Genomic DNA, 15,081 nt, shown 5'->3' with positions numbered 1-15,081 from the left:
CCTTGAAGGCGGCGCCGCGCAGCCCCCACCCCTTGAAGGCGGCGCCGCGCAGCCCCCCTTGAAAGTGGCGCCGCGCAGCCCCGCCTTGAAAGCGGCGCCGCGCAGCCCCGCCTTGAAAGCGGCGCCGCGCAGTCAACATGTAGATAGCACCCCCTCCCTGTAAATAGCGCCACTGTGGCTCCCTGAAGGAGCGAAATCCCCCCTTTGGCCGGGGTCACAGAGACGGCAACGCGGTGTTCCCCTGATGTCACTGTCCATATATGGTACTTTAATTGGTGCCATTAGAAACTACAACTCCTCCTGCAAATAATAAGCCCTCACATCACTATTGATGGAAAAATAAAAAAGTTATGGCTCTTGGAACGCGGGGAGTGAAAGAAGAAAAAATTTAAAATGTCTCGGTCCTTAAGGGGTTAAGACTCATACTAAACGATTGGCCACCTTATACCAAATGCCTAGAGTATGGGGGAAGGTGAAGGACCTTTTGGGAATTCAAGGTTATACCCAGGTCACTCCTATTTGGAACAACCCCTGGTTATCAAAGGTTGCAAGCCTGGCAGGTTTTGGGAGATGGAAATACAAGGGCAGGGTGGGCAAGGGTGGTTGGCTCAGCTATATAGGGGGGGGGGGGTTATGAAAATGTTCTCAGATTTACAATCAGAGTTTGCTTTGCCAAATGACTCGTTTGAATATTTACAGATGCGACATGCGCTAGGAAAAGAAGCCAAAGTGACCGATACCCCGACGTGCACTACGAATCCAATGGTCACTCATTGGTGATACGGTGAAATCTAAGGGGCTCATTTCGACAGTGTATGACCATTTGTTAGATAGAGAACATTCTAAATTCCCTCCTGGGGTTAAAGACAAGTGGGAAAGGGATATTGGTCCCATTGAGGATGGGCAGTGGCAGAATATAGTGGCATACACCCCTAGATTGTCTCTTAGCGAGGCACATAGATTGTCACACATATATCTTACATAGGGTGTATAAAACACCACAATTTCTATTTGATATTGGCTTGCGGGATACCCCCATATGTAATAGATGTAAATCTCAAAATGCGGATGTCATACACATGATGTGGTCATGCCCACATCTTGACACTTTCTGGCGAGAGGTTGTGAGTGTAATCAATGGGGTGTAGTCTGCTAATCTTATATTGACGTCATTTGTGTGTATCCTAGGCTATGTGGATGATCTAATGGTGTCCGATATATAACAGACGTGCTACTGCAGTTTTAAATGTATGGCTAGGAAGCAGATTGCTAAGCGTTGGTTGCAGACACGGTTAGAGTACATTGCCAAAGTGAACTGGCTCATATCCATGGAAAAACCTATATACTTGAAAAGGGGTGCTTCGCAAAAATATGAGGAGATGTGGGCTCTCTGGATTGATGGCTCGGGTCTAGCTTCCGTTGAGATAGGGGTATATCTAGAAATCTTACTTAGAAGTAGTGATATAAAGTGGTCGTATTCATATGAAACTGCTAATGACGCTGATCGATGCCGTTAATGTCATGCATGTTGGGTGTTAACTATCCGATTAAACAACGTTTATACGGATTGGGGGTGATCTTATTCTCAGGTGTACCCGGTTGGAGAGGTGGGGGATGGGAGATGGGCTTATGTTATGTATCTTTTGTGTATTTTTTTCTTGTACTGTGAAAAATGTAAAACATTTCCGTTCTAATAAAAACTTACTTAATTTAAAATAAAACTAACTTACAATGCAACAGAACTTTTAACTCCACCAAGAGTTTCTTTGAAGCTGTGTGACTTGAACCTGGAAGCTTCTGTATTGCGTCTCCTTTCTTGTTTAAAATTTCAACCTGTAAAGCTCCTGGAAATATTAAAAAATAAAAAATTTAAAAAAAAAAAAAAGATTTATGCACAAGGATTATTCATCAGTCATTTCACTTTCTATTCCATAGGTGGATATAAAAGTCTACTCTATTTAAAAGGCTTTGCCTATTCGGGACATTTATGGCATATTTACAGGATATGCCATAAATGTCAGATGCGGGTCCCACCTAGCTCTAGAACAGGGCCCCCTAAACCCAATTCTACCTCTCTCTGTTCCCGCTGCCACCCAGGCCACTTCGTAATTTCCAGACACATAAACAGGAAAAAAAAAAGCGTAGCTCACTGAACTATGCGGTTTGCGTAACTGCCATTCATTTTTATGGGAGTTACAAAAACTGCGTAGCTCAACGTGCTATGCTGTTTTCGGAATTTCCAACCATGTAATCAGGAGGTGGACCGAGAGGCGGCAGGAACCGAGAAAGGTAGAACGGGGTTTAGGGGGCACCGTTCTAAAGATAGGTGTGGGTCACAGAGGTGAGACCCGCGCATCTGGCATATCCTGTAAACATGACATCAATGTCCTTGATGGGCAAACCCCTTTAATGCACCTTTAACTAGCATCAGATGCAGAATCTTCAACACTCTTTTTTGTTGTTTAAATTTGATCTATACTTCACTCTTACAGTTCTAACTTTATTTTTTTCCCTCTTTGAGGCCTCATGCACGCGACCATAGAATTTATCCGTAATTGCCGTCCTCAATTACGGACCAATTCACGTCTATTAACCCACGAACACCTTCCCATATTTTTACGGGAAGGTGTCCAGGCAGTAGAAAGCCTCCACAAAAGATAGGATATGTCATATATTTTGCTTTTTACGGTCCAGGCTCCCATACTTTGTATGGGAGCACGGGCCGAAAATGCGGATGGCTGTCCACTGCTGTCGCCGGCCAGCTGTGCCCGCAATCATTGGCTGTGTGCATGGGGCCTAAGAAATGCTGGTGTTATTACACAACAAAAAAAAAAAACTGTGAATCAACAGGTCAAGCGTCAATAGAATCTGTAGAAAATAAGACATTCACGAAGCAAAATTTATCACTAGAACCTGTTCTGCTTGCAGCCGCGCGTATTATTCTGCAGCAAAACAAGCATAGTCAACAACTCGAGTTTGACCCCTTCCCGCCGCAGCCCTTTTTCAGATTCGTTTTTTCCTCCCCACCTTCCAGAAGCCATAACGGTCTTTATTTTTCCGTCGATATAGCACTATGAGGGCTTGATTTTTGCGGGACGAGTTGTAGTTTTTCGTAGCACCATTTATTTTGCCGTATAATGTACTAGGAAATGGGAAAAAATTATTTGTGGGGTAGAAAATGAAAAAAAAAAGCGATTCCTCGGTTTTTTGTGCGCTGTTTTTACCGAATTCACTGTGCAATTAAAAGAACTTTATTCTGCGGGTCAATACGATTACGGCAATAACAAATATATATATATCGTTTTTTCTATATTTTACAAGTAAAAAAGAAAATTTATTTTGTGTCGCCAAATTCCGAGAGCCATAACTTTTTTATTTTTCTGTCGATTAAGTGGTAGGAGGGCTTATTTTTTGCGGGATAAGCTGTAGTTTTTAATACTATTTTGGGGTACATGTGACGTTTTGATCACTTTTTATTTCATTTTTTGTGGGAGATTAAGTGACCAAAAAATAGAGATTCTGGCGCTTACAATTTTTTTTTTACAGCGTTCACCGTGCGGGTTAAATAAAGATATATTGTCATAGTTCAGACTTTTACGGACGCGGCGATACCAATTAGGTTTATTTTTTTTACTTTGCTCTAGGGGGAAAAATGGGAAAAGGTTTTTTTTTTTTAACTTAATATTTATTTATTTTTTTACACGAAAAAAAGAACAAAAACACTAACTAATTTTTACTTTTTTTTAAAAAATTTTATTAGTCCCCCTAGGGGACTTCAACCAGCGATCGTTAGATCGCTTGCACGATATACTGCAATACTAATGTAGATCGTGATTCTGACAGGCATTTATTAAGCCCTGCCAGAGGCCCCCAGTCAGCCATAGCAACCATCATCCACCCGCGACTGCGTTGCGGGGGGCGTGATGAGCTGTTAAAGGGGGTCGCCCCCTCTTTGTAATGATTTAAAGGCTGCGGTTGCTATTGACCGCAGCATTTAACGAGCGGGATCGCGCTCGAGCGTGTTACTCTGAAGTGTCGGCTGTAACAAACAGCCGAAACCCGCATCGTATGGAGCGGGTTCACTCCGTGAGCCCGCTCCATACTTCCTCTACCCAACTTTGGCGTATGGATACGTCAAATGTCGGGAAGGGGTTAAAGATAACTTTTCACCAGTCCATACATGTGCAGCTGAGTGCACCGTGTAATAGGCACTGCTGCACAAACCTCGTGTCACTTTAAATAACGGAGGAGGCTAGAAACCTAGTTTACATATCGGTGCAGTTATATTTGGCACCCGATAAAGTAAATAACCCCCTGAACTGTCAATGGGGCGTTTATGTTATTGTAAATGGCAGGGGGCGTGATACTTAGAGCTCTGACACTGTCCAATCAGCTACATAGATATAGATCAGCAGCATTGGACAAAAGACTAGGTTGGGTGCACGCCTCTTAGTCACAGTCCGAATGACCCTTCAGTACAGATAAAGGAAAGTAAGGCAGCACTACCAAATATGTGAAAAAAATTATCCTTTAATTCCACGTGCACGTGGAATTAAAGGATAATTTTTTTCACATATTTGGAAGTGCTGCCTTACTTTCCTTTATCTGTCCAATCAGCTACAGTGTCAGAGCGGCTTGTGCTTTGTTTTCTCTCTCACGAGATCACACAGTCTTGTCGTCATTGTCTGCTGAGAGCTGAAGAGAAAATGAGAGCGAGCATTCACACAGCTCCAACGTCGCTGCTGCCGACGATACTCCCGCCACCACGGAACAGAAGAGAAAAATAATTCACATTCTTCCTGTCATCTGTTCTGTGGCGGCGGCAGAGCGGTGCGCGCACGCACGCACACATGCTCTCCTCTCTCCAGCTCTAGTTAGACGGTGAAGGAAAGACTGTGATCACACAGCACAAGCCGCTGACACTGTCCGTAGCTGATTGGACAGTGTCAAAGCGCTGATTATCACGCCCCCTGCCCTTTCCAAGCAAAGAAACGCCACTTTGACAGTTTAGGGGGTAATTTACATACTGGGCGCCAAACAGAACTGCACCGATATCTAAAAAACGGAGGAGGCTAGAAACAGTTTAAAGTGACAAGGTCTGAGCAGCAGTGCCTATTACATGGTGCACTAAGCTGCACATGTATGGGCTAGTGAAAGGTTCCCTTTCTGGCTTATTCAGGCGAACGTGTAATACGTCGGTGCTACGTGCGTGATTTTCACACGCGTCGCACGGACCTAGGTTAGTCTATGGGGCCATTCAGACTGTCAGTTATTTTCACGCAGTGTATGGCCGCTGCGTAAAACTCACGACATGTCCTATTTTTGGCAGTTTTTCACGCATCACGCACCCATTGAAGTCAATGGGTGCATGAAAATCACGCGCAGCACGGAAGCACTTCCGTGTGACGCGCGTGATTAGCGCAACAGCAGTAATAACTATGAATGAAAACAGAAAAGCACCACGTGCTTTTCTGTTTACAAACATGCAAACAGTGTCATAATGATGGTGGTTGCACAAAAATCACGCAGCCACGCATCCTATGCTGCTGACACACGGAGCTGTTAAGGACCTTTTGAGCGTGCAAAACGCACACGCTCGTGTGAATCCAGTCTTATTTGGTACATGTACAAAGCCATTGCAAACAGTTTTGATCAACAGAATGTGACCTTCAAGATTTGAATAGTGTAATTTTACCTATAGGCTCTCCTGCAGGTTTCACATCATCTTCTACCAAAGAATCTCCATGAGGCCATGACAAAGCCAATGTGTCTGGGAACCTTAGAAAAGGGGTTATTTAAAAAAAGAAGAAAAAAAAAAAGGAATGAAGGTTAATATTTCACAGCTAGAGTTGGTAAAGGCCTGTTGTGGTCCCAGTTACCAACAATGGAACAATAGCTAGGATTCATAACGTCTATGAAAGGGAAGGGGAAAAAACAAAAACAAATGAACAGAGATGGGACGCAGAAATGCAACCCAGGAATTTTAAGGTCATAAATGTAAGCCAAAAATGCATTCAAAAGTGAAATTGCAACACCAAGAAGGGCAAGCCGTAACGTTATGCAAATCGAGGAAGTAGCAGGTGTTGCTGAGGCCAAGTTCACACTTGTATTGTAGGATCCGTTATATAATTTGTTTGCTTCCGTGGTGTTAGTCATCCGTTTATTTGAAGGATATAAGGCTCTGTTCACACTACGGGGTCCAAGTGTCGGCCGATGAAAACTGCCATTTTGGTCAGTTTTTCATACGTTACGTTTTTTTCCTTTCTTTTAAAAACGGATGAATTTGTCAATTTTGTGCCACACACATCCCGCCCCCTCTAAATGTAGTGCCACACACCGGCCCCTTGTAGGTAGCGCCACACACCGGCCCCTTGTAGGTAGCGCCACACACCGGCCCCTTGTAGGTAGCGCCACACACCGGCCCCTTGTAGGTAGCGCCACACACCGGCCCCTTGTAGGTAGCGCCACACACCGGCCCCTTGTAGGTAGCGCCACACACCGGCCCCTTGTAGGTAGCGCCACACACCGGCCCCTTGTAGGTAGCGCCACACACCGGCCCCTTGTAGGTAGCGCCACACACCGGCCCCTTGTAGGTAGCGCCACACACCGGCCCCTTGTAGGTAGCGCCACACACCGGCCCCTTGTAGGTAGCGCCACACACCGGCCCCTTGTAGGTAGCGCCACACACCAGCCCCTTGTAGGTAGCGCCACACACCGGCCCCTTGTAGGTAGCGCCACACACCGGCCCCTTGTAGGTAGCGCCACACACCGGCCCCTTGTAGGTAGCGCCACACACCGGCCCCTTGTAGGTAGCGCCACACACAGCCCCCCCCCTTACTGTAGATCGCGCCACTGTAGGGGACCGCTCCAGGAGAATTCAGGGACTTCTCCTGGAGCGGAATCCCCAGCTTCAGCAATGCTATGGCCGAAAATTAGGGATTCCGCTCCTACAGGGAGCAAAAAAAATAAAAATACAATCTCCTACTCCTCCTATGCACTTCGCACTGTGACGAAGAGAAGAGAGCGAGCAAGAGAGCAGCAGAAAGCACGGCCTTCACTCGGACGGATCACATCCAAGTGACAGATGTGCTTTACAGGGCCGCATAGACTTCTATGGGAGCCGTGCGGCCGGGCCAAAATAGAGCATGTTGCATTTTTTGGACGGACGGGTTCACTGGGCCGTCAAAACAAATCGGTCGTGTGAATCGCCCCATTTGGGGTCTATTGTTCTTACTGCGGCTGTGTGACGGCTTTTAAATAAACGGACGCCACACGGCCGAGTTTCCCTGTTGTGTGAATGAGCCTTAAAGTCCAGAGTACAGGACTTTTTCTGCGTTAAAAAAAAAAAAACGACGGATGTCTAACCTTACAGTTATTTTTAACATTGGTGTTAATGTTAAACTGATATAAACTGATTGTAAAATCAGCTTGCATCAGTTTTTTTCATCAGTTAAAAGAAGCCTTAATTTTTTCTCTGCCCATTTGCAGACATCATTTTGCCAATCAATTAAAAAAGTTAGTTTAAAAAATTAGTTTGGTGAGAATATATATTTTTTTTTATCTTTGTCATAATGGTGTGAATTGATCAATATACTCACTCATCTTTACTCATTTATATACCCCCAAACAATTTTTGTACATGAGTGCCTAGCAACAGACTATCAACTGAACAAAAAAGGTGCCAAAAAAATCAAAATCGGATCCGTTATAAATTGATAAAAACTAATGCAAAACGAATGCTTCTTGTCAGTTTTTTTAAGGATGCATTAAACTAAGGCCTGTCCACATCAGCGTTGGCTTTCCGTTGAGGGGTTCTGTCGGAGGTCTCAGTTTGCCTTTCCGTTGGGGGGGGTTCACCCGACGGAAACCTCAGATGGAACCCCTCAACGGAAAGCCAACGCTGATGTGTACAGGCCGTAAGGCTTTGTTGACATCTGCGTCAGGGCTCCGTCCTGACTGAGCTTTCCGTCGGAAACCATAGGTTTCAGTTTCCATAACCATTGGTTTCAATGGTGACTGATCGGGTGCCAATGTTTTCCGTTGATCTCCGTTGTGCAAGTGTTCTGTCATTTTGGCGGAATCAATAGCGTAGTCGACTATGCTATTGAATCAGTCAAAACCCTTGAACAATTGAGACAGACGGAAACCATTGGTTATCGGATCAGTCGCCATTGAAACCTATGGTTTCCGTTTGTGTTAGTTAGCGTCCCGTTCTGACGGAATGGGACACTGTCGCAGATGTGAAGGAAGCCTTACTCGTGCTACTAAACGTGCTACCATGGCATCTCCAGACTGGTCTCCCATCGAGCACATTTGCGGCATCATTGGTCGGCAATTGTAAAAGGGAGCTGCTATCAGCCAATCTTGATGATTTGTGTGCCCACGTGCATGCAGCGTGGCATAACATTCCTGACAACCATTAACTGGTTCCCGACCGCTGGCTATATTTTTACGGCCAGCGGTCGGGGTCCTTAAAACCCGAGCCATAGACTTTTTACGGCTTGGGTTTTAACTTGCTGCCCGCGCGATCGGGCAGCTGAATGTTGGGTCTCCGGCTGTCAGTGACCCTGAGGAGAGGATAGAAGCAGCTTTCGCTGCTTCTGTCTTCTCCGATCACTTTTACACAGCGCTCAATGAACGCTGTGTATAGGAATAGAGACAGCAGCAGCGGCGCTGTCTCTATTCCTCCCGGTGATCATGTGACTGGTCACATGATCGCCGGGTGCAGTTAGTGGCAGACTGCTGCTGGGTCTAACTAGACTCAGCACAGCCCTATTAGTGACAATTGTCACTATGAGAGGGCTGATTTCCCCTGTAACAGGGGCTGCTGTGCAAAAAAAAATTTAATACACATAAAATACCCACCCCAAAAAAAACGTCCCCTCCCCACCAATCTTTGTTGCAACGCTAGCGCTGACCCAATTACCCTAATATAGACATGTAATATATTAAAATTTACGGTAGACAATGACGATCACAAATAAAAGGTCTATTATTACCAAAAAAAAATAGCTGAAACGTAAAAAAGCTTATTTTTTTACTATTTTAAAACTTTATGAATAAAAAAATTCTAAAATAGCAAAACGTGTGTGTGTTACTCTATACTGAATAAATCCAGTATCGAGGAATATGGAATATTTTGTATCCATTTTTTTTTCTTCATTTGCATATCATTAACATGTCTATCGATCCTGTGATTTCCACAATTCCAAAACTCTTCCTTCCATGTGTTGCAATTTCAACGTTGAGGAGTGCACATATAATGAAAAATATATAAATATATAAATATATATATATATATATAAAAACAGAACATACTTTGCCATTTCATCTTCTATGTAATTCCTTATAGACGATCGTGCTACATTACGATCAAGCTTGGAAATTGGTACGCATTTCAGCTCATCATATAGCTCCTTTGGTTCCTAAAGAAATAATATTGTGCTAGGTCAAAATTAAGTTTATCATCATATAATACCTTTGAGTTATGTATCTTTCTGACAATATCTGTATACAAAAATAAGCACTACACACGAGGATGCTGCAAATATTTTCAAACACATGCTTTGTAAATTTAGTATGGGTATTTCAGGGTGAATACGTAATTATTAAACCCCGGGGGGGGGGGGGGGGAGATATAGGAGCTGCACTGTAGCATGAAGTTGTGGGTGCAATCCTCAGAGGAATCTTGACAAAAGACCTAACGCAGAGATCAAACCACAATGCAAAGGAAGAGGCAGCACCCCAGTAATATAGAAAAATCCAAAATGTATTCACCCAACATATAGGCAACGTTTCACCTTCCCATTGAGTGCTGCCTCTTTCGGATTGGGGTTTAATTATTAATCCCTTCACGCACCTGAACTTGCCATTATGTCCTAGTGTGGGGGTTGCTATTTGGAGCGTGCTCACGCGCTGATCACGCTCCCTACGCAGCGGGTGTCAGCTGTGTTTTACAGCTGACACCCGGGACGAACGGAAAGGAACAGCGATCGCGCTGTTCCTGGCCGTTTAACCCCCTGAAATGCTGCGGTCAGTCGCAACATCTAAGACGCTAAAAAGAGGGGGTGGCCCCTTCCAACAGCTCATCAGCACACCTGCAACGTGATCAGGTGGTTGTCATAGCAGCCCAGGACCCTGATGATGGCACACAGGACTGCCTTCACGCTGCCTCTGTAAAAATGACTACACACTGCAATACATTAGTTTTGCAGCCAGTGATCTAACGATCGCTGGTTCAAGTTCTGTGGTCACGAATGAAATGTGTAAAAACAAAACAAAAAGAAGTGAAAAAGATTTTAGTAGTGTAAAAAAAAATAATATTAAAAGTTCCAAAAAAACGATTCCTTTTAAAGTAATGTCAAAAAAAAAAAATCTATATCTCTCATAATGCAAAAAATAAGCCCTCATACCGCTTAATAGATGAACATAAAAGTTATGGCTCTTGGAATGTGGTGAAACAAATTGTATTTTTTAACAAAGTTTTTTTTATTTTAAAGCAGTAAAATGGAAAAACAAATTAATTATATATATATATATATATATATATATATATATATATATATATATATATATATATTCCAAGACTCAGGCAGTACTCCAGATGTAGCAAAAAGAGAAAAATGTGCCAGGGACACGACCGATGTCACCCAAAATATATATTCCAAGAATCAGGCAGCACTCCAGAGATGTAGCAAAAATAGAAAAATGTGCTTTATTCCATCAGTCAAAACAGCAACTTTTCAGCTCTACCATACAGGAGCCTTTCTCAAGCTCTATGGTAGGGCTGAAAAGTTGCTGTTTTGACTGATGGAATAAAGCACATTTTTCTATTTTTGCTACATCTCTGGAGTGCTGCCTGATTCTTGGAATATACATTTTGGGTGACTTTGGTCGTGTCCATGGCGGGCTTGCACCTTCATCTTTATGAACTGACTGTGCGGTTAACCCAGGGGTGGGCAAACTTTTTGACTCGCGGGCCACAATGGGTTCTAAAATTTGACAGAGGGGCCGGGCCAGGAGCATTTGGAGGGAGTGTTGGGGCCGGATATACTAAAGCATTAAATGTAGTGTGTGCAAACCTCATAGCACAGTAAGAACACTACAACCCAATTTATTAACTGTCTTTCAAATGTGAAAAATAGCCCTTATCAGTTAATAAATTTGTCTCAAGGAATATGCAAGATATGGCATTTACATACTATTTCGCAGATACTGGGAGGAGGAAATGTAAATAGATTAAAATAACATACGCACTGTGATTTATCAAGAAAAAAGTTCTGTTGACTCTGTAAATTAGCTGCCAACCTCTGAGCAGTAGCCGCCCGTTCTTGTGTTGACTGCTTGCTAGCATAGTTTGCATGCTTCGTGGCAAAGTGACGGCTGATATTGTACTCTTTGAAAACCGAAGGGCTTAATGGTGACGTGAAACGAAGTGAAAATTAAAGTGAAATAAAGAGAAATACGCGCCACATTAACCCCTTAATGACCGGGCCATTTTGCACGTTAATGACCAAGGATTATTTTTTGCTTTTTCATGGTCGCATTCCAAGAGTCGTAACTTTTTTTTTATTCCGTCGACATAGCCGTATAAGGGCTTGTTTTTTGCGGGACGAGTTGTATTTTGTAATTGCACCATTTTTAGATGCTTACAATATATTGATTAACTTTTATTAACTTTATTTTAGGAGAGAATTGAAAATAAGCAGCTATTCCAGCATTAATTTTCACGTTATAAATTTATGCCCTTTACTATGCAGCATAAATAACATGTTAACTTTATTCTATGGGTCGGCACGATTACGAGGATACCAAATATGTAAAGGTTTTATATGTTTTCCTATGTTTGCACAATAAAAACCCTTTTAGAAAAAAATTACTTGTTTTTGCATCGCCGCGTTCCAAGAGCCGTCATTTTTTTATTTTTCCGTCGATGTGACCGTATGTGGGCTTGATTTTTGCGGGCCAATGCGTAGTTTTCATTAGTACTATTTTGGGGTACATAGGACTTATAGATTAACTTTTATTTTATTTTTTATGGGGGGAATGGGAGAAAAGAGAGAATTTTGCCGTTGTTTTTTGCGGGTTTTTTGGACGCCGTTCATCCGGCGGTTTAATTAATGTGTTCATTTTATTGGTCAAGTTGTTACGATCGCGGGGATACCATATATGTGTATGTGTGATTTGTTTTGACACTTTTACTGAATAAAACCACTTTTTGGGCAAAAAAAGTAGTTTTATTTGATTTTGACTAATTATTTTATTTTTTTTCAACAAACTTTATTTAACTGATTGACATTTTTTTTTTAAGTCCCACCAGGGGACTTCACTATGCGATGTGCCGATCGCATATATAATGCTTTGGTATACTTAGTATACCAAAGCATTATTGCCTGTCAGTGTAAAACTGACAGGCAACCTGTTAGGTCATGCCTCCGGCATCGCCAAACAGGCAGTTGCGGAAGACAGACCTGGGGGTCTTTGTTAGACCCCCGGCTGTCATGGAAACCCGACGGCGACCCGCGATTTGTTTGCGGGGGCGCCGATCGGGTGACAGAGGGAGCTCCCTCCCTCTGTCAAACACATTAGATGCCGCTGTCACTATTGACAGCGGCATTTAATGGGTTAAACTGCCGGAATCGGAGCGCGCTTCGATTCCGGCAGTTGCAGCAGGAGCCAGGCTGTGTATAACAGCCGTGCTCCTGCCGCTGATCGCGTGGGTACAGTCTCAGTACCCGCGCCATCACAGGACGGATATATCCGTCCTCCTGCGCGAACTAGCAGCTGCTGAGGACGGATATATCCGTCCTTCGGCGTTAAGGACAACGGTCAATGTGTTTTGAGTGCGCCATCTATTGGGAAAACGTGGGCATTGCAGGGAAAGGGGAAAAAAAAAGGAGGTTTTTACTATGATTTGGACAAGTTCGGCGGGCCGGATTAAAAAGCCTAACGGGCCGTATGTGGCCCGCGGGCCGTAGTTTGCCCATGTCTGGGTTAACCCTTTTTTTTTTTTTCTAGATCTATATAAATTTGGCATCACCATAATTGTTTTGAGCCGCAGAATAAAAGTTAAAATCTAAACCCAAAAAACAATGGAGGAATCAAAATTTTTTTTATAATTTTAGACCGCAAATATTTTAGTTAGTTTCCCAGTACATTACATGGTACTTTAAAATAGTACCAATAGAAACTACAACTCCTCCCGCAAAAATTAAGCGGTCACACCACTATTGACAGAAAAATAGAAACATTGTGGCTCTTATAAAAGGCGCGGAATGAAAACAAAAATAAAAAAAAAGGTTCAGTCCCAAAGGGGTTAAAGAGGCTCTGTCACCAGATTTTGCAACCCCTATCTGCTATTGCAGCAGATAGGCGCTGCAATGTAGATTACAGTAACGTTTTTATTTTTAAAAAACTAGCATTTTTGGCCAAGTTATGACCATTTTTGTATTTATGCAAATGAGGCTTGCAAAAGTCCAAGTGGGTGTGTTTAAAAGTAAAAGTCCAAGTGGGCGTGTATTATGAGCGTACATCGGGGCGTTTTTAATACTTTTACTAGCTGGGCGTTCTGATGAGAAGTATCATCCACTTCTCTTCAGAACGCCCAGCTTCTGCCAGATCACGCTGTGACGTCACTCACAGGTCCTGCATCGTGTCGGCACCAGAGGCTACAGTTGATTCTGCAGCAGCATCAGCGTTTGCAGGTAAGTAGCTACATCGACTGTGGCTGATACTTCTCATCAGAACGCCCAGCTAGTAAAAGTATTAAAAACGCCCCGATGTACGCACATAATACACGCCCAGTTGGACTTTTGCAAGCCTCATTTGCATAACTACAAAAATGGTCATAACTTGGCCAAAAATTCTCGTTTTTTAAAAATAAAAACGTTACTGTAATCTACATTGCAGCGCCTATCTGCTGCAATAGCAGATAGGGGTTGCAAAATCTGGTGACAGAGCCTCTTTAACCCCTTAATGACCGGGCCATTTTGAACGTTAATGACCAAGGATTATTTTTTGTTTTTTCACGGTCGCATTCCAAGAGTTGCATAACGGGACGAGTTGTATTTTGTAATTGTACCATTTTTAGATGCTTATAACATATTGATTAACTTTTATTAACTTTATTTTAGGAGAGAATTGAAAATAAGCAGCTATTCCAGCATTGATTTTCACGTTATAAGTTTACGCCGTTTACTATGCAGCGTAAATAACATGTTAACTTTATTCTGTGGGTCGGCACGATTACAGGGATACCAAATATGTAGAGGTTTTATATGTTTTTTCTACGTTTGCACAATAAAAACCCTTTTAGAAAAAAATTACTTGTTTTTGCATCGCCGCATTCCAAGAGCCGTAACGTTTTTATTTTTCCGTCGATGTGGCCGTACGTGGGCTTGATTTTTGCGGGACAATGTGTAGTTTTTATTAGTACTATTTTGGGGTACATAGGACTTATAGATTAACTTTTATTTTATTTTTTATGGGGGGAATGGGAGAAGAGAATTTTGACGTTGTTTTTTGCGTTTTCTTTGGACGCCGTTCATCCGGCGGTTTAACTAATATGTTCATTTTATTGGTCAAGTTGTTACGAACGCGGGGATACCATATATGTGTATGTGTGATTTGTTTTGACCGTTTTACTAAATAAAACCACTTTTTGGGACAAAAAAGTAGTTTTATTTGACTTTGACTGTAATTATTATTTTTTTTTTTTCACAAACTTTATTTAACTGTTTTACATTTTTTTTTTTAGTCCCACCAGGGGACTTCACTATGCGATGTGCCGATCGTATATATAATGCTTTGGTATACTTCGTATACCAAAGCATTATTGCCTGTCAGTGTAAAACTGACAGGCAACCTGTTAGGTCATGCCTCTGGCATCGCCTAACAGGCAGATGCTGAAGGCAGACCTGGGGGTCTTTGTTAGACCCCCGGCTGTCATGGAAACCCGACGGCGACCCGCGATTTGTTTGCGGGGGCGCCGATCGGGTGACAGAGGGAGCTCCCCCCTCTGGCAAACACATTAAATGCCGCTGTCACTATTGACAGCGGCATTTAATGGGTTAAACTGCCGGA

General features: G+C 42.9%; 1 protein-coding gene across 1 annotated transcript in view; it reads right to left on the bottom strand.

The window, feature by feature from the left end:
* SMCHD1 (structural maintenance of chromosomes flexible hinge domain containing 1) overlaps nt 1-15,081 on the bottom strand; it is a 312,622-nt gene that overhangs the window by 190,572 nt on the left and 106,969 nt on the right. The window contains exons 15-17 of the mRNA XM_075826377.1: nt 9,319-9,425; nt 5,696-5,778; nt 1,731-1,844 (exon numbers count right to left, since the gene is read on the bottom strand). Of these exons, the coding sequence (XP_075682492.1) occupies nt 1,731-1,844; nt 5,696-5,778; nt 9,319-9,425 (304 nt within the window). The remainder of the gene's footprint in view (nt 1-1,730; nt 1,845-5,695; nt 5,779-9,318; nt 9,426-15,081) is intronic.

This window comes from Rhinoderma darwinii, chromosome 5 (assembly GCF_050947455.1).
Source record: "Rhinoderma darwinii isolate aRhiDar2 chromosome 5, aRhiDar2.hap1, whole genome shotgun sequence".
Taxonomy (NCBI): domain Eukaryota; kingdom Metazoa; phylum Chordata; class Amphibia; order Anura; family Rhinodermatidae; genus Rhinoderma; species Rhinoderma darwinii.
This window is presented reverse-complemented; position numbering and strand designations above follow the sequence as displayed.